Source organism: Chlorocebus sabaeus, chromosome X (genome assembly GCF_047675955.1).
Source record: "Chlorocebus sabaeus isolate Y175 chromosome X, mChlSab1.0.hap1, whole genome shotgun sequence".
NCBI classification, from domain to species: Eukaryota; Metazoa; Chordata; class Mammalia; order Primates; family Cercopithecidae; genus Chlorocebus; species Chlorocebus sabaeus.
In genome coordinates this window covers 45,195,389-45,213,156 of record NC_132933.1, presented here as the reverse complement: position 1 = coordinate 45,213,156, position 17,768 = coordinate 45,195,389, and the positions used below count along the sequence as shown (strand labels likewise).

General features: G+C 47.5%; 1 protein-coding gene across 8 annotated transcripts in view; it reads right to left on the bottom strand.

The window, feature by feature from the left end:
* The window catches only part of COL4A6 (collagen type IV alpha 6 chain), a 300,057-nt gene that overhangs the window by 4,223 nt on the left and 278,066 nt on the right, over positions 1-17,768 (bottom strand). For 5 of the 8 annotated variants that reach the window (XM_073013472.1, XM_073013471.1, XM_037989010.2 and 2 more), the window contains 15 exons: positions 16,271-16,441; positions 15,091-15,234; positions 14,527-14,652; positions 13,877-14,058; positions 11,912-11,975; positions 10,844-10,918; positions 10,267-10,374; positions 10,068-10,175; positions 9,407-9,478; positions 8,957-9,082; positions 4,829-4,945; positions 4,336-4,497; positions 4,059-4,157; positions 2,352-2,498; positions 1,030-1,146 (listed from right to left, as the gene is read on the bottom strand). In XM_073013472.1, the coding sequence (XP_072869573.1) occupies positions 1,030-1,146; positions 2,352-2,498; positions 4,059-4,157; positions 4,336-4,497; positions 4,829-4,945; positions 8,957-9,082; positions 9,407-9,478; positions 10,068-10,175; positions 10,267-10,374; positions 10,844-10,918; positions 11,912-11,975; positions 13,877-14,058; positions 14,527-14,652; positions 15,091-15,234; positions 16,271-16,441 (1,818 nt within the window). The remainder of the gene's footprint in view (positions 1-1,029; positions 1,147-2,351; positions 2,499-4,058; positions 4,158-4,335; positions 4,498-4,828; positions 4,946-8,956; positions 9,083-9,406; positions 9,479-10,067; positions 10,176-10,266; positions 10,375-10,843; positions 10,919-11,911; positions 11,976-13,876; positions 14,059-14,526; positions 14,653-15,090; positions 15,235-16,270; positions 16,442-17,768) is intronic. The other 3 variants (XM_073013473.1, XM_073013474.1, XM_007992536.3) reach the window with 1 other exon arrangement.

The window sequence follows — 17,768 nt, the reverse complement described above, 5'->3', positions numbered from 1 at the left end:
TACATTGTTAGGCTTCCTTCCCATAGCCACCTGGCCTTGGGGTCTCTCTGAGTGGGGATTAGGGTATGGAGAAGGATACTTCTCAGGTCCAGCCTTGCAGGCCCTCATAGGAGATAACTATGCAGCTGCTGAATCAGAGGCATTAAAAGCAGAGTTAGGATTAGCAGGGTAAAATCTTGCCCTCCTCTCCTGCCCATGACAGATATGACAAATCAACTGCCACAGTTTCCCACCGAGCCTCTGAACTGTTCTCTACTCAGGACAACTAATTTGTCATCCCCAATGTAAAGTGGGACATAAATAGAAGAGGTATACGGACAGCCACACCTTATCTCAAGTGTTGTTATCCCTTGAACATCCCCCTCCCATGTGTGTCAGAATCCCTGGGTAGAAAAGGGGAGGTAGGCCGGGCGCGGTGGCTCACGCCTGTAATCCCAGCACTTTGGGAGGCCGAGGCGGGCGGATCATGAGGTCAGGAGATGGAGACCATCCTGGCTAACATGGTGAAACCCCGTCTCTACTAAAAATACAAAAAATTAACTGGGCGCAGTGGTGGGTGCCTGTAGTCCCAGCTACTTGGGAGGCTGAGGCAGGAGAATGGCGTGAACCCGGGAGGCGGAGCTTGCAGTGAGTGGAGATTGTGCCACTGCACTCCAGCCTGGGCGACAGAGCAAGACTCTGTCTCAAAAAAAAAAAAAAAAAAAAAAAAAAAAAAAAAAAAAGAGGAAGGGGAGGTAAAAGGCAGGGGGCCATCTGTAGTATAAAGATAGACCTTTTAAGCACTGGAAGAGAGCCCAGAAAAGGATTTGGAACAGTCCTTTGCCTTCCAGAATGTAGGGTATCCCTTCACAGGTTCAGAGGGTAGTGAGGAGTGAATGGACTTAGAGCCCAGTTTTTGAGCATCTTAGGAGTGTCAATCGCTACTACTGGGTTTACTAAGTTTCAGACTTGAAGTTTTACTCACCCCCTAGCCTCAAACCCTCCCAGACCCCGCCCCCGCCCCCGCCCCCTAATGTGGCATCACCAGACCTTCAAATCCTGGAGGGCCTTGCAGTCCAGGAAGACCAGGATCACCAAGAGCCCCAGGTGGGCCTGGGAGCCCACTGGGACCATCTTTGCCGGGGATGCCAGGTAAACCTTTGGAGCCTGCAGGAGAGAAAGCCCAAAGGAGGGTACTCAATGTAGAGGGTCCTCAGATGCCTTCCCCAGGAAAGGGGATTTGTGTGTCATGCCCAAGACTCACTAGGAGATGGTGCACTGGCTGTCGACTTGGTGTGCACACTGCACATCAAGGCTGCAGCCGCCTGGGCTAGTTCTTAGTTCATGGAGGCATCTCTGCCCTGGGGCAGTGCCCTCGACTTAGCCTATCTGAGCCCCTTCATGCCCACTTCCTCCTCCCTTCTTCTCATCCTCCCAGCAACATTGGAAATTATGCAGGGCAACTTCTAGCATCCCATATCAGAAATGAAGACGCCGAGGCCGGGCGCAGTAGCTCATGCCTGTAATCCCAGCACTTTGGGAGGCCAAAGCAGGCAGATTGCTGTAAGTCAGGAGTTTGAAACCCGCCTAGCCAACATGAGGAAACCTTGTCTCTATTAAAAATACAAAAATTAGCTGGGTGTGGTGGCATGCACCTGTAGTCCCTGCTATTCAGGCGGCTGAGGCGGGAGAATCACTTGAATTCGAGTGGTGGAAGTTGCAGTGAGGCGAGATGGCGCCAATGCACTCCAGCCTGGGTGACAGAGCAAGACTCCGTCTCAAAAATAAAATAAAATAAAGAAATAAATAAAAGGAAGAGGAAGAGGAGGAGGAGGAGGAGGAGGAAGAAAGAAGAAGAAGAAGAAGAAGAAGAAGAAGAAGAAGAAGAAGAAGAAGAAGAAGAAGAAGAAGAAGAAGAAGAAGAAGAAGAAGAAGGAGAAGAAAAGGAGAAGGAGAAGGAGGAGGAGAAGGAGAAGAAAAAATGAGGATGCTGAGACCCAGACAGACTTCTAACTTACTCCAATTAGAGGCCAGGTTTTCTGTCCCCCAGCCTTGGACTTTCTTCATTGCCTTGTGTGGCCCTTTATTCACCACCACACTCCCTCCATCTCTCTGCCGCACATTAGAGAGGGGCGAGTGGTCTGGAGTAGCAACCTTGCTCTGCCCTCATCCTCTAAAGCCAAGTACCAAGTACAACCACCCTGCTGGTCCTGCTGGCCCTTCTTCTCCCCAACAGGATGCTTGGGAGCTTTGTGAAGGAACAGAGGCAATGTTTGATGAAGACAACCCTTGGAGCTGGACGTCCAAGCCAGTCTCTCAGCCAAGCTGTCTCAACTCCCCAACAAATCTCCTTTCCCTGGCACCCTCCTCACCTTGTAGGCCTACAGGGCCTTGAGCCCCAGGGTCCCCAGTGAGGCCAGGGATGCCATCGATCCCTGGTAGACCCAAGGGTCCAGGAGGAACCTGGACAGCTTCTGCAGTTGGTGTTTGTCCAGGAGCACCTTGGGGGCCAGAAGAACCTGTGGGCAGGTGGGGGAAATAAGAACATCAGGCTGAGGCAGAGGGAGGTGAGCGGGGCCCTAGACGCCTTCTTTACTATCTTGTAATCAACCGTTTTCTACCTTGTTTGTCCCCACAGGATATCTGGATATCTCCAGGATGGCACTGTGTGATATTATACAATGCCTTCTTTATCCATCTCTCTCCCCAGTGGCTGGGTAGCTCCACGAGGGCAGGAACTGGGTCATATTCATCCTGTCTCCTCGGGACCCAACACTGGGCCCAATGGGTGACAGGCAGTCAGGAAGCATTTGCTGCTAATACGGTGAGCTGAGTCTTCTTTCAGGACCAGGGTGGCTTGTTTACTCACTGGTTAGAACACAGTGCCAAGGAGGCTGAGGGGATGCTTCTGACCCCAGTTGACATCCCAGCTTAGGAACCCGGTGCCAGCCAGCTGCCTTTCTAATAGCATAATTTGCTTAGTAAGTCATGGAACAAATATTTCCCCAGTGCTTATTATATGCCAGGGTCCTGGTAGCTCTGGGGATAGAGCAATGAATATGACAGACATTTATGGAGATTATGGTCTGATGATAAAGACGAATAATGCCTAACTTGACAAATACTGTTAATCTGAGTGCAAGTTGGGAGAAGTGTTGTGGAGGAAAGGACTAACACAGGGACACTGGGAGGGAGTAGAGGGTGGCATGGGGTGGAGGCATCTGTTTTAGAGAGTGATTGGTGGCCTTTTGCAAGCAATGGCATTTAAACTGAGACCATTCAAACATTAGAAGGACTTTGCTATTTAAAGAGTAGAGGGGCAAGTACACTCTGGGAAGTAGAAGTAGCATGTGCAAAGGCCCTGTGGTAGGCCAGGACTTGGTGTTTTTGGATAACTGAAAGAGGCCAGTATGGCAGGAGTACAGTGAGCAGCAAAGGGGAAGGGCTGGTGATGAGGATGAAGAGGGAGGCCTCACACAGGGCTTTGTGGGCCACGGTTAGTGTTCATTCCTATGCCATGGGAAGCCACTGGATGATTTATGTTTTTATAAGCTTTTTTTGGCCACTATGTGGAAAAGTGATAGCTAGAGTGGGGGGAGGAAGGGTGCTGCATGAGAACTATTGGTGGCTTGGATCTGGGGGTAGCAGCCGAGGTACTGCGAGGTGAACAGATGCAAGGCACATTTAGGAGGTACAAGCCTCAGGGCTTGCTAATAGATTGCATGTGTGTGAGTGGGGTGGGAAAGGATGCAAAAGATGGTTCTTTATTTCTGAATTGAGCAAACGGGTGGGTGGTGATCTGACTGCAAACCCAATGCCCACTGACGCAGAGATAACACAGAGAGAGGCAGTCAGTAGTAGGATCCATGGTGGCAAGGCAGCAGTGGTCTTCAGTCCTTGGAGGTGACAGAGGCTGAAGGATCCCCAAGGGAGAGAAACTGCCTCCCTGGGGTAGCTTGATCCAGCTGCTTTAGACATCCAGGCTTTCTTGGCGTGGTGAGCAATGACGCCTGAAGGAACCTTACCACCAGGCCCCTCCCTTGAACTCTGGATCAGCCCAGCAGGTGCTCTCAACTTACCTCTTGGCCCTGCCTTCCCCTTCATCCCGGGAAATCCTGGGTCTCCAGGTGGCCCAACCTTGCCTGGAGTCCCCATGAAGCCAGGCTCACCTCTCATGCCTGACAAAGTCCAAAGGAAGGAAGTCAGGTCCTGGCATGGTAGGGGTGGTAGGGGTGGAGGATAGGCAGGGGTGAGGTAGGGAAGAGCATCAGCCACCGGCCTTTCTTCACAGGACTGCCAGAAGGAGCCCTGGCCGTGGAGTGGGGAAGGGCCTAGCAGCCAGCCAAGCAGCCGTACCTTTCAGTCCTAGCTCTCCAGGAAGGCCAGAAAAACCTGGAATTCCTTGGTCTCCCTTAGGCCCTTTAGGTCCAGGAATTCCAGGGAAGCCAGGGTCTCCAGTGTTGCCTTGATTCGAGGATGGCCCAGTGGGACCTGGGGGTCCAGGGGGGCCTGGGCGGCCTAGGGATAAGATCGGAAGAGGGGCGAGGGGCAGGTGAGCAGGTAGTAGCCACTGCTGAAGGCCTGGGGACTGACAGGACTCCAAAGCCCATTCCCAGGACAGGGAAGGTTCCCTCACCATCTGTGGGGTCCTAGTGCCCAGACTTTCCCAAACCATTTCAGCAAAATTCACCCGGCTGAAGTCCCCTATGTCCCCGCTCAGGGAGGGATGTGAAGCCAAACACGCCCATGTATGTCCAGCAACAGGGACTTGGCTGCGCTGTATACATGACTTCCCCAAATGTCAGACAAGAGGTGGTGGCTAGCCCTCTTTTGGGCTTCCTGTCTTTACCTCGTTCTCCATCTAGGCCTGGTCGCCCGGGGTCACCAGGCTGTCCTGCTATGAGTGAGGGCAAGGAGATGCCTGGGGCACCGGGGAGACCAGCAGGGCCCTGGAGACCTGGGAAACCTGCAAGAATAAATAAAAGGGGCTGGATAGGCTCCATGTGCCCGGAAGATGGCCAGGCTCGCTCAGAGAAAATGGAAGCTCACACAGAGAAAATGGAAGCAGTTAGGTAGGAGCCAGACCAGAGAACGCCAGCAGAGGGCTCTTCTCCCCTAATCCTTCCTTCCCAGAAAGCAGACAAACTTAACTGATGAGGGCTCAGAGCTGGAGCTGCATTTTATTGGAAAGTTCTAGCTCCCTTACCTCAGTGGTAATGGAAATATTTTAGGCCAATTTCCCCCCCCCCCCACCAGAAAGAAAAGAAGGCATGACTGAGCACCTGGACTTTTAAGTTTCCAAAGTGATTTTAAACCTACTGTCTGTGTCAAAAAACACCTCTTAAGTTAGCCAGTTATGTCTGATGCTGCACAAAGGTTATAGAACGTAGGCCACAGGCCCCAGCCAGTCAGAACAGATACCAGACCAATTAGAATGGAGGCAGCAAGAGTGTAGTGCCTCTGTGTCTTCTAGGGCTATCTTCTGCAATTTCTAGGCAAACTAGAAAACAATCTTTTATAGGTCATTCATGATATGAGCCAAGTGATTGCTTAATTGCCTGTGGAACAAATGTCTCTGTACTAAATCCCTCCTTCCTTTTGGCCAAAGAGAATAACCACTTATTACAATAGATACTGAATACTCATTTGCTCTAATTTTAATACTGCTTTACATGTTTTCTGTTTGTGGAACTATTTCTATTGTAATGTGTTCGAGACCAAAACTTTCATCTGATCACAGAAGATTTATTTAATGTTCACATATCAAATACATAGATGGTCATCTTGATGGGAAAACACAAATGTAGGTGTTGATATTATTCATGTAGCATGGAAGATATGTATTAATTACTTTGGGATAGTCTAGAAGATATTCAAATGAAGATAAATGGATTCAAACTGCTTGATAAACTGTTCTGGTGGTTGAGATTCTTAATTTTTGTTTGCGACAAGAAAATCCAAAAATGTTAATATTGAATTTTATCTTCTGTGACAAGAAAAATGCAAAAATATGCTGAATTTCTCCTATTAATCTAAAATATAGTAAATCCATGAAAATTTATTAAAATGATGGTAGATTCAGGTGTTTTTAAACAGCTCATTAATTAATTGAATCTTGAAATTTAGACAAAGAAAAAATAAATTTTGAGAAAAGTCTCTCTAGGTCTCTTAGGTCCGGGAAAAAAAAAAACAACACACACACACACACATACAAAAAGAAAACTAGTAGCTAAGCCATGTGGTGGTACTCATAGCATTGTTACTTCTGGCTTGGTGAGCCTTTGAAATATTTTTCTTTATCCCCAGGGTAAAAATCTGAAAAGAAAGACATATTGTATACTTTTTTTCTGAAAATACAGCTCTACACATATATTATGTATATAGAGATATAGCTTATATATATGTAAACTGAAATTATGCTACCTAATAAACAAGACACCACATGTGTAATAGAGTAGGCAGTGGTGGGCAATACACAAATTATAAAAGTTCCCATGGCAGTTTTTGGAGACTGTTTTTCCCTTTAACTGTTTCTTGATTTTATAATTACACTTACGTGTTATTAAACCTGAAATAAAGGCACTACTGACTTTAAGTACTGCAAAAAGCTCGTGCATTTCTTTAAGAATAAAACACTTTAAATGAGCAGATGAAAATGCAAAACAGCCCATTTTTCCAACTCAGTCCAGTGTCAAAGCCTTGAAAAAACAAAATATATAAATGCAGCCTCTACATATTTAGTGCAAATATGAAAACAAATAGTATCACTGAAAGTTATTTAGATAACAGTATTGTAATGAGAGGAATTGCTCTATGAAGTTTTTTTTATTGGTTAGTTTGTTTGAGATAGGGTCTTTCTCTGTTGCCCAGGCTGGTGTGCACTGAGGTGGTCAGGGCTCACTGCAACCTCAACCTCCCAGGCTCAAGCGATCCTCCCACCTCAGCCCCCTGAGTAACTGGGATTACAGGCACACAGCACTATGCCCTGCTAATTTTTGTATTTTTTGTAGGAACAGGGTTTTATCATGTTACCCAGGCTGGTCTCCAACTCCTGGGCTCAAGCAATCTGCCTGCCATGGCCTCCCAAAGTGCTAGGATTACAGGCGTGAGCCACTGCACCCAACCACTCTTATGATGTTTTCTTAGGAGTAAACCATCATATTGCACTGACTCCCACTGTCAAATCAAAGATAGGTTTCTGTGTGTGTGTGTGTGTGGGGGTGGGGGTGGTATGATATTTCTTGTATTCTTTTTAAAGAAATTGTTTTAATTATTGAGAGGACATGACATAATATTTATAACATTATGCAAAACAATGAATGCTTGTGTTTCAACCACTCAACTTAAGATGTCACTTGGTTTGAATTTCCTTGTGTGCCCTCCACCCTCTTCCTTCCCTCACTCTCAGAGGCAATCACTCCTGAATTTTGTTCATCATCCTCTTCCTTTTTCTTCAGTTTGACCATATATATCTCTAAACAATGTATTGGTTGGTTTTGCTTATTTTTGAACATTTATTGACAGAATCATACCAAATGTATTCCTCTGTGACATGTTTGCTTTTTGCTTAGTGCTATGTTGCTGAAATGCATCCTTCTTGACCTGTGCTATTTACTACATGTGTAATTATGATTTTATTATCTCAGATAGCTAAAGAAAATGAATAATCTAATGACCGTCAAGATTTGAAAACAAAAGAAAATGTCCCTGTGCTTTTATCCAGTTCCCTCTTCCTTATATCCTATGAAAGAAGACAGTCTCTGGGCAGGCTTGGACCCTGCTTTGAGCCCTTCCTCTGAAGAAGCTGCTGGCTTTCAGAAAAGAACAGTTTGGTCCAGATCAAAGGGAAGAAGAAACACAAAAACAGCAGATGCATCAATTTAAAATGCAGCAGGAAATGAATTAATATATGAATATAGTCCCTGGGAAACATACACACAGTATACAAACATGCACATAAACAAAATGTAGTAAGACCTCAAGCTCCAGAGCAAAGAGAAACAGGAAATTTTGCAAATATGATTTCCCCAGGTAACATGCAATAACATTCTTAAGTATATACTATGTGCCAGGCACTGAGCTTTTCTATATCTTACCTCGCTCCTCATTGATTCCTCAAAAAAACCTATGAGGTAGGTTCTGTTATTATGTTCATTTTATAGAAAAGGAAAACTAAGGGCTCATTTGGGATTGAGGAACAAGTAACTTCCTTGTTTAAAGTCATGTAGCTAGTGAGAGGTATAGCTTGAATTTGAACCCAGCTAGTCTGATTTCAGAGCCCATACTCTTAACCATGATGCTATGCTGAATTCATTTCCTGGTTAACATAGAGTGGAATGTACACGGGTTTTTGGAACTTTCCTGAGGAAAAGCTGAAGAACACAAGTCATTCTTACTTTCTGAGAGGTGGGGAAAGGGAGACTCAGAAAGGGACTTCAGGCCATGTGATGAGTCAGGGGCCGAGATTAGGGTAGAACCTGCTTTCTAGTAAACCCAACAAATTCTAGTTCAGGGTATGCTGTGGTTCTGTCCGGTGGAGACTTGTATCATCTTAGTCTTGGGATCCTTCCAGCAGCCACACTGTCTTCCCAGGGCCCTGGGAGTGCCACCCACACTGGACACTGAGGAAATGCCAGCCAACCTCTCACTAAATGGACCAGCCCTGTCCCTCAGGACCAATCATTCCAAGCTGTGACCAAGCATGCCAGAGAGGCTTGAGGTTAGTAAGGAGGAGCAGAAGGGAATCTGGAGGCTAAAATGGACTTGGTGAACTGTGCCCTGACAGTCTTCACTGGAAAATGCTAAGCACAGCCTATCCTCTCCTTCTCAGCAGTCATTCCCACTGGGTTGTGAGACTCCCAGAGATGTGAAGACACTCACAGCCCAACCCTGTGAGCCACATGGCCCTGCTGTACCCTAAACCTGACTCCCCCAGGAAGGCCTCGCTCAGCCTCTGCAAGACCTGACTTGGACTCACCTCGATCACCTTTTTGCCCTCTCAGGCCCGGCTTCCCTGGAGCTCCGATGCCAATTCCTGGATATCCTTTTTCTCCTTTGGGTCCAGGGAGACCAGCAGGCCCAGGCACACCAGTGATACTAGGTCCTAGGAGGAGATGCAGGGGTAGGGGGCAGACCTCAGTGGGGGTGAGGCCTTCCTGCCTAGCTCACTTGACTGTGGCCTGAGAAGCCTGACTGACAGATACCAGAGGCAGAGTACTGAAGTAACAAGAAAGAAAGTTAATTTGAATAGAAGTAAAAACCCCGTACTCTTTCTTCTCCATATCAAGGGACCTGAAATTGGAGGTTGATAAGGAGAGCTAGGAGTCCAAGGATATGGGATACACCACAGTCGAGAATTCATGGCCAGCCCTTGCCAAGCTTCTGGAAGAGCTGATGCCCTCCTCTTCACCCTGAGGGTCTTCCTAACCTGGAGTGCCATGGGTACCCTTGGTGCCCGGAAGCCCATTCAGTCCATGTAAACCAGGAAATCCAGGGAAGCCTGAGGGGAGAGAATGTCAAAAATGGCTCCAGCAACTCTGAATCATGAAGCATTAGCAAAAGGTAGCTACCTGCCCCCAAAGGCATTGCAAGGTCCTTATTTTAAAGTCCTGGCCTTTTTTGAGGCATTTACTTAATGCCCTAGGGGAGAAGAAAACACTCCCAACCTATACCCTACACCATAGGTTCTCATGGCTCTTATCAGAGACCAATACAGCTTTGGGAGTAAGATGGCAGCTCATTAGGTATCTTAAAGAACTCAGAGTAGCAATGTCAAGACCTTGAGTCGTTAGCTCCCAGAGACTGGTTCCAGAAACTCACTGCCCAATTTCTAAGTCAGGGAAAGACTACATATGCCAGGGCAATTGCCTTCCTTGCTAGCTCTTCTCTTCATGGATCCCATATTCTTCTCTTCCCACTCATGCTTGCCTGCCTTCATTACTCTTCATCTACCTTTCCCATGATTCCTCATGTCCAATGACTCCTGTAGGCATGGCTTAACCGTAGATAGTATCTTCTAAGATAAAGTAGTTGGTGTCCTTCATTGAGGGAAAGGCTTTTCCCCACTGCCTGCTCCCAAATACACGTACCTTTGGGTCCTATTAATCCGGGGGGTCCTAGGGGCCCAATTGCCCCTTGATGACCAGAAGAGCCTGGAAGTCCTGGTTCTCCTCTCATGCCGGCAACCCCTGGAAACCCTAAATGTGAAACCAAGGCAGAAGTTCAGAATGGGGCATGGCTTGAAGCTAACAAACTCTTTCAGAATAAGGTTATCATGTGGCATGGTACCTGGAGCTCCACGAAGGCCAACATCTCCAGAAACACCAACTTTTCCATCTTCACCTTTGTTTCCAGGGAAGCCTATATTGCCTATTGGTCCATCTCTTCCTTTTGTGCCTATAAAATCAAGAAAAATGCTGAGTGATTAGGCCATATTTCTAGCAGTGTATTCCTCCATGGGAAAGAGTAGATTCTGAATTGCTGAAGGAGCTAGACCCAATGAAGAAACTCTAAAAAAAAAAGTGGCGGCTGTTTTCACATTAGAAAGGTGCCCCACAATTGAGAAGCAAGTAAATTTGTTATGAGTATCCCTTCAGAAGTGGGAGCAATGAGTGGAAATGTTCAAGAAGGACAGTTTAGATAACAACTTCTAAACTAAGGGGATGTAGGCCATTATCCCAAAGGTCTTTGCCAGCCTATGAGTCTTGAAGGAAGAGTAGGCTGATTTGTTTGGGAGAATTGACAGGTAGGAAATTTCTGCACTAGAGAGAAGTTGCAGAACTTGGGGTTGACCTCCAAAATTCCTTCTAATCCTCAGTTTTGTGGAGTCTGTGAGGCAAACAAGACAAAAATATAGCAACCTTACCTTTAAAACCAGATTCACCAGGTTGTCCCTTCGGTCCTGGGCTACCGGAAATTTCAAGTGTCTGGCCGTTGTCTCCTGAGGATTCCAATACATTGTTTAAATGGCCAGGAGAAGCTATAGCTCATTTTGCACTACTGAGATCTTTTGAACGCATTTTTTTTTCAGATTCAGTGTAGCCAGAGGAGCGCCTTGATAAAATTATCTATTGGGTAAAAAGTGATGAACCACCATCCAGGAGCTGGGATGCTGCTACCAGACTACTGGCATGAAATGCTGCTACATACAGCATATCTCCATTGGGAAACACATCACTAGGCTCAGTATGGGCAGAGAAGATGGTAGGCAGGGCCTTCAAACATCACCAGAACGGAACAGTGATGCCAGCAAGAATGGGAAATTTTCCTGCCTAGTGGGCTGGGTTTATCAGGGGAAGAGACTGGAGCCAAAGTTCTCCTCACTGCTAAGTCTGGAAAGCAGATGAGCAAAACCACAAAGCCAAAGGACATCCTTTTCCTTGGATCCATGAAAGCCACAGAGAGAGAGATCTTGCTAAGTACCACTGTTTGTTGCATTGTCTGTGAGGAGCAAGGACTGCAGAAGGGGTTTGGCCAAAGGGAAAATGTAAATTAATTCACTTTCCCCTAAACAGTCTCTCCGCTACCCCTTGCAAGAGACCCTTGGGCCAGCCAGGTGCAGTGGCTCATGCCTGTAATCCCAGCACTTTGGGAGGTTGAAGCGGGCAGACCACAAGGTCAGGAGTTTGAGACCAGTCAGACCAACATGGTGAAACCCGTCTCTACCAAAAATACAAAAATTAGCCGGGCATGGTGGTGAGTGCCTGCAATCCCAGCTACTCAGGAAGCTGAGGCAGGAGAATTGCTTGAACCCGGGAGGCAGAGGCTGCAGTGAGCCGAGATTGTGCCACTGTACTCCAGCCTAGGTGACAGAGCGAGACTCTGCCAAAAAAAAAAAAAAAAAGAGAGAGAGAGAGAGAGAGACCCTTGGGCCTGCTAGAAATTTACCTTGCTCTAGAAGAACACATTAAAAGAAAAAAAAAATGCTCCTTACCTTTCAGGCCTGGGAGACCAGATGTTCCTGGGAGTCCAGACGACCCTCTGATACCTTGTGAACCCTTCAAAGCAACATGGGAATCATCATTTCTGCCCGGAGCTCAGGGCTGCCCACCCTCTTACTCCCTCACCCCTCACTGAGCCACTGCCTGAGAGATGTCTATCATGTATTCTGTGGCAAAGGTGGACTGTGGGCTGGAAGTGGGGATGTTACATCCTGCAAACAGGAAGGTGATGAACAAAGGGCAGAGCACATACTTAGGGTTTGTAGGGGAAGGATTTGATCCCACTGTTATCAAAATGGGAACCTTAGGAAGACAAAGTGTGGCCATTCCAGCGAGTCTCTTAGAAAATGCAGAACATGACAGTTAGGCCAGGCACTCTATGGACTCAACACACAGTTGGCTACCACTGTCCTTGCCAAAGCTCTGGAGCCATTATGCATAGGAAGAAGTTCTGCTTCACCGTGCAGGGTTAGCCCTCTGCCCCAGGTTCCACAAGGAACACAAGGTCTTTCTGCCACCAGGTAGCAGGCGGTATGTGTGCGGGTGCTGGAGTCTGAATTTGGGCAAATGTTACCATTTTCAGAGGACAAGCTGCCTTCACTGGCTAATGTCCAACACACTATCTGAGTCTGGGAAGTGGCCATGTCAGCTGCCATCCGCAAAATTCTTTTCTTGATATCTGCTATGGTTTTGGTTCATTTTGAGATGTACCCAGTATCCAGTAAAGATTTATGCCACTTAGTGCTTTGGGTAAGAGGCTGAGTACTGGGCTGGGTCACTGTGTGCACTGGACCACTACCCAGGACACCACTCCATTGTGGCTGCTTCCTTGCCCGGCTTCATCAGGCACATTGCCATATCTTCTAATTCTGAGCCTCTGTTCACGCTGGGACTTCTCCCAGAATGCATTCCCACTTTGTTTTCATCCCCCTAGAATGTAAATAGTCAGGACTACCCAGTCTAGAACTATTTCTTTTCAATTGCTTCAGGTGTGTGTGTGTGTGTGTGTGTGCACGCGCACACGCGCACCATGTTCTCTCCACCAGATGGACTGACACTTTTGAAGTTCAGCGACTTTGCCTGCAAGGAGCACAGGTGTTCTGTGATTCAATTCATTGAGACCCTTTGATAAAGCTGCTATTTATGCAGAGCCGGCTGTGTGCCAGACACAATGTTAAGAGCTTTACATGTGCCATGTCACTTAACCCTCCCTACTGTCTGAAGGCTATTTAAATATTATTCCCAATTTTTACAGATGAGGAAAGTGAGGTTTAGGTTAAGGTAAACAGTGTGCACAAGATCACAGAGCTAATGAGCAATGGAGCTGAGGTTCAAATGCAGGTTGGTCTCATTGCTAAGCCACCTCTTCCACCTTGCCTTGTAAGAGCCCAGATAAGCTGGACTTGATTCTTTACTAGTTGTTGCACCTTGTGGAGCTTCAAAGACCTTTCTAGCAAAACATCAAGAAGTTTTTACGAATTCTTACAATGTGTCAGGCTCAACATGAAATGCTGGCAGTGGGGTGCAGAGAAAAAAGCATGTAAGGTAGTTCTTGTTCTCAAGCCCTAACAATCTCATTGAGGAAGTCAGACACACAGAGAAGCAATTAGAATTGATGTCAGCAGTGATAAGTATAGAGTGGCAGCACGGTGGGAGCTCGGGGACTCTTGGAGGAGAAGGTGCCTGGGCTGGGGACTGAAGACAGGCAGATATTGGATAATTGTAAAGGCAGGAGAAGGCTCTGCCATGTCAGGGAGATGTGACAAAAGAACAGACGAGGACATGTTCAGGAAAGGGTGGGAAGACCTGTCAAACTCAAGGAGAGAGCTGTTTCTGAGGATGTCCTGGGAGAAGGGGCTGAGAAGGAAGCTGGGATCAGAGAAGTGTGCAGTGAGGGTATATCCCCCTGAGATGGGGGGCCTCTTCTAGTATAAAGACAAAGATCTGGTCACACTTACACTTTCTCCTGGCATTCCTGGGAAACCTGTTATTCCAGAGGACCCCTTCAGGCCAGGTAAGCCCCGGATTCCCATGAAGCCAGGGGGACCTGGCTTTCCACTAACTCCTTTGATAGTGCCTGGGCGGCCAGGAGCTCCAGGCAGGCCTGGTGGCCCAGGTTGACCAGCCTCTCCTTTGTCACCTGTAAAAGAAATAAAAAGACTTGGAAAAAGATACTGGGCAAGAAAAACCCGGCTCACCAAGATTCAGGTGCCCCAGGTCACAGGCCAAGTGTAGGCTCAGGGAGCAGTTAGCTCAAAGGTGAAGGTGAAATGGGAAGAGATGCTTTCACTCTTACGGGGCATCGACAGGGTCGCTTCTGCCATAACACTGGGAAAGCAGCACAGTGCTCAGGCTTCTCCAGGGGTACCACTGCCTGTGGTTGAAAACCTCAGTTCTACAGTGGCAATGACAAATAGCAGTCTCAAAGTCCAGGCAGCCTTCAGGCCCAGGGAAGGCAGCCTTCTTGGACTTCTTGCTGCCAGCCACACTGCTGCTCTGGGGTTGGGGATGGGGGGCTTTACTTCAGGGCCTTTGCTCAGGAAGGAAGCCCAGTTTGGTTATGAAGCCTTTCTTGAGCATTTCTCCTATCCATCCCCTGCCCCAGCACCTCTTGGCCCTGGAAAGCCATCGGATCCGGCTGAGCCTTGAGAGCCTTTGTCTCCTTTGAGCCAAAGGTTTGACATTGGACGTCTTGGACTAGGTATTCCGACTGGCCCCGGATTGCCTCTGTCTCCTGCAGGGATAGAGATCAGCGTGAGAAAGAGAGCTTAGATGCAGGGTCAGGCAAAGGCTGACCTTTCACATCATTTCTTCCCATACCACCACAGCCCTGTTTTGGGGCCTTTCCATCTTATTCCCCGCCCCTATTCCCCCAACTTCACATTTCTGTGTATGTCCTCTTCCACAAATCCCAAGTCCGTCAGCAACTTTAGACTCTCCTCAAAACCCTCCTCCACTGGTCTTCTGGGAATGGGCACACATGGCCTCTAACATGCAGTGTGAACTCAGAGGCGATTACGTCTTTTGGTTTAAAATGACTTAATTCAGAAGCCCAAAATTGTATTATCTTACATAGATTTGGTACAAACCTCAGGAATGACCAAGTCAACAAACAAAATATATATATTGAAAAGCATGGGCAGCAGTTCCAGAATTCAATTCCCCAGCTCACCCTTTTCACCAGGAGTGCCAGCATGTCCAGATGGTCCCATTTTTCCGGTTGATCCTGGAATTCCCTTTAATCCTCTTGTTCCAGGGATACCAGGCAGACCTGGTATTCCTGGAAAACCTACGAATCCAACAGACCCCTTTTCTCCTGTTGAAAAACAAGAACTTTTATTATTACTCTCATTTTACATACAAGGAAATGGAGGCTCAGAGAGGTTGAGTAACTTGCCTAAAGTCACACAGCAAGGAAGTTGCAGAGAAGGAATTCAAACCCAGGTTTCTCTAATTCAAAGTCTTAGTCATTACCAAACTCTTATTTATTACATATTATACTACCTTCCTGAATAAGGACATAGCACTACACAATACAAAGGAAAGAAGTGGGCCCCTCTCAGCTGGGCATGGTGGCTCACACTGTAATCCTAGCACTTTGGGAGGCCAAGGCGGGTGGATCATCTGTGGTCAGGAGTTCGAGACCAGCCTGGCCAACGTGGCAAAACCCCATCTCTACTAAAAACACAAAAATTAGCTGGGCATGATAGCAGGCGCCCATAATCCCAGCTACTTGGGAGGCTGAGGCAGGAGAATTGCTTGAACCTGAGCGGCAGAGGTTGCAGTGAGCCGAGATCATGCCACTTCACTCGAAAGAGCAAAACTCTGTCAAAAAAAAAAAAAAAAAAAAGGGGGGGCCCTCCCTTATGATTCACCAAGTTATAGCTCATGTGTGACACAGAAAAAAAAAAAAGCCTAGGGCCAGGAGGCAAGAAGATGAGCTTTAGCCTGGTTCTGCTGCTAACCAGTTGTGTGACCTTAAACCACTCACTTTCTCTGGTTTTAAATGGAGATACCACTTTTACAACTACCAATGGCTATCAAGGTATCAACCTTGATAGCCTCCATGCTCTCAGCCTCCATGGTAGGACTATGCAAATGAGTAAACCCAGTGTGGCTGGTACTGCCCAGGGCTTTGCTGACCATGATACTCAGTCTAGTGTTCCACCCAGCAGGCAGTGAGGGTGACTCACCTTGACCAGAGGTCCCCCTTTAGCACTAGCCTTGTCCAACTATCTTGACACAAAAGCCCTGTCCAACTCCCTCCCCATTTCCCATTCCTAGGCAGAGAGGAAGGAGCAAGCTGGGCAGCTGAAATGCTCCTTTTTAGCTTCACTGATCACTTCACTTACCCTTGGGTCCAGAGAGGGCTGGCAACCCAGCGACCCCTGGAGAGCCTGGGCTTCCTTTCAGCCCTATTAGGCCTGGATTTCCGGGAAGGCCTTTTAGCCCTGGCAGCCCTTTCTTTACAATTGATCCAGGAGGGCCTTTCTCGCCTCTTGTTCCTTTCTTTCCAGGATGCCCTGAATCAGCACAGGAGAGAACACAGGACAGCTGTCAAGTGAGGCTCTAGCCAGATCTGGGCCACTGCCTATATCATAGCTTCTGATTGGTTTGGTTTGTTAGGTTTTGTAAATGGCCCTTTAACAACAGCACATGCAAACTGCTAACAGGCAGAGTTCTCAGTTGGCCGAAGTGTTAGCATCTATTACCCAGAGTGCCACAGCAATGGCTATTACTTCCAGCATGGCACAGTAGCTGGCAGGGAGAGCAAACCCCTTCTGATTATAACTTTTTGTCTTTCTGTGAATGTGGTTTACACTTTAGCCCCTGAATGGAGCTCTAGGAAGCCAGGGTGGCAAGTAGGCTCCAGTTTCCTGGTACTTCCAGTCTGAATCACACTACAATGGCTGTTTCCTGAGCCAATCGGTGAAGTAGAGGTTAAAGCTGAGCTGTTGTTTCAGCCTCCCAGGGAGCCTTGGATACAGGGCTGCCCTTTTAATCCCTCAAGCAATCAGTTAAGTCAGCCAGTTCCTTGGCATTAAGGTTGAAAGACCCCCTAGTGCCAAGTACTGTAGAAACCCACAAGGCCCATTTGGTCTCCTAGGTATTCTGAGACGTCTTTCACCACGCTTTAAAGTTGGTCAATGGGATTAACCTCCTGAGCTGCTGCCAAAGTGGAATGTTCAGGTACAAAGCAAGGAAATTAAAAAACGAAAGGATTAAATCAATGACGACAGAGGTATTTGGGTCCCCAAGGACCCAAATGAATGGCTGACTTGGCTTTCTATGGATTGAAAAGCATCAAGTAGCTGCAAGCCCCAGGATTCAAATGGGAGGCTGTGAAGGGGACTCCACAACAAGGGAAAAATTCAATGGAAGCCAACCCCACAGCAGGAGCTCGGGGATCCCTGGCCTTGTAAGCAAGGCCCTGTTATAGTGTATAATCAGATACATTCCTGAGTGGCAGAGCCAGTGGGGGTGTTAGTCTGTGAGCTTGTGTGCTGTGTTTTCTCACTGAGGCAGTCTATGTGAAGATCTCAGAAACACAGAGAGACAAAGGGAATAAAAAGGACATTAATGGCTCTGCAAATAACTCAACTTCAGTCACTAGGCCAGGAGTAAGGGGCGGTTGGGAATGGTGCAGTCACCGAAGCAGGTTGTGGAGGGTGGTGCAAGAAAAAGGCAAAGCTGTAAACACAAGTCTGGAAGCAGGAAGTGTCAGGCCCCACTGCTGAGTAAAAGACGCTTGGCCGTGGGTCCTTGGAGGCACACTCGCCTGAGAGGCAGGCTGCCGGTGTGGTCACACTGCTTGAGTTTCTCCCCAACCAAAAGCAGGCTGCTCACAGC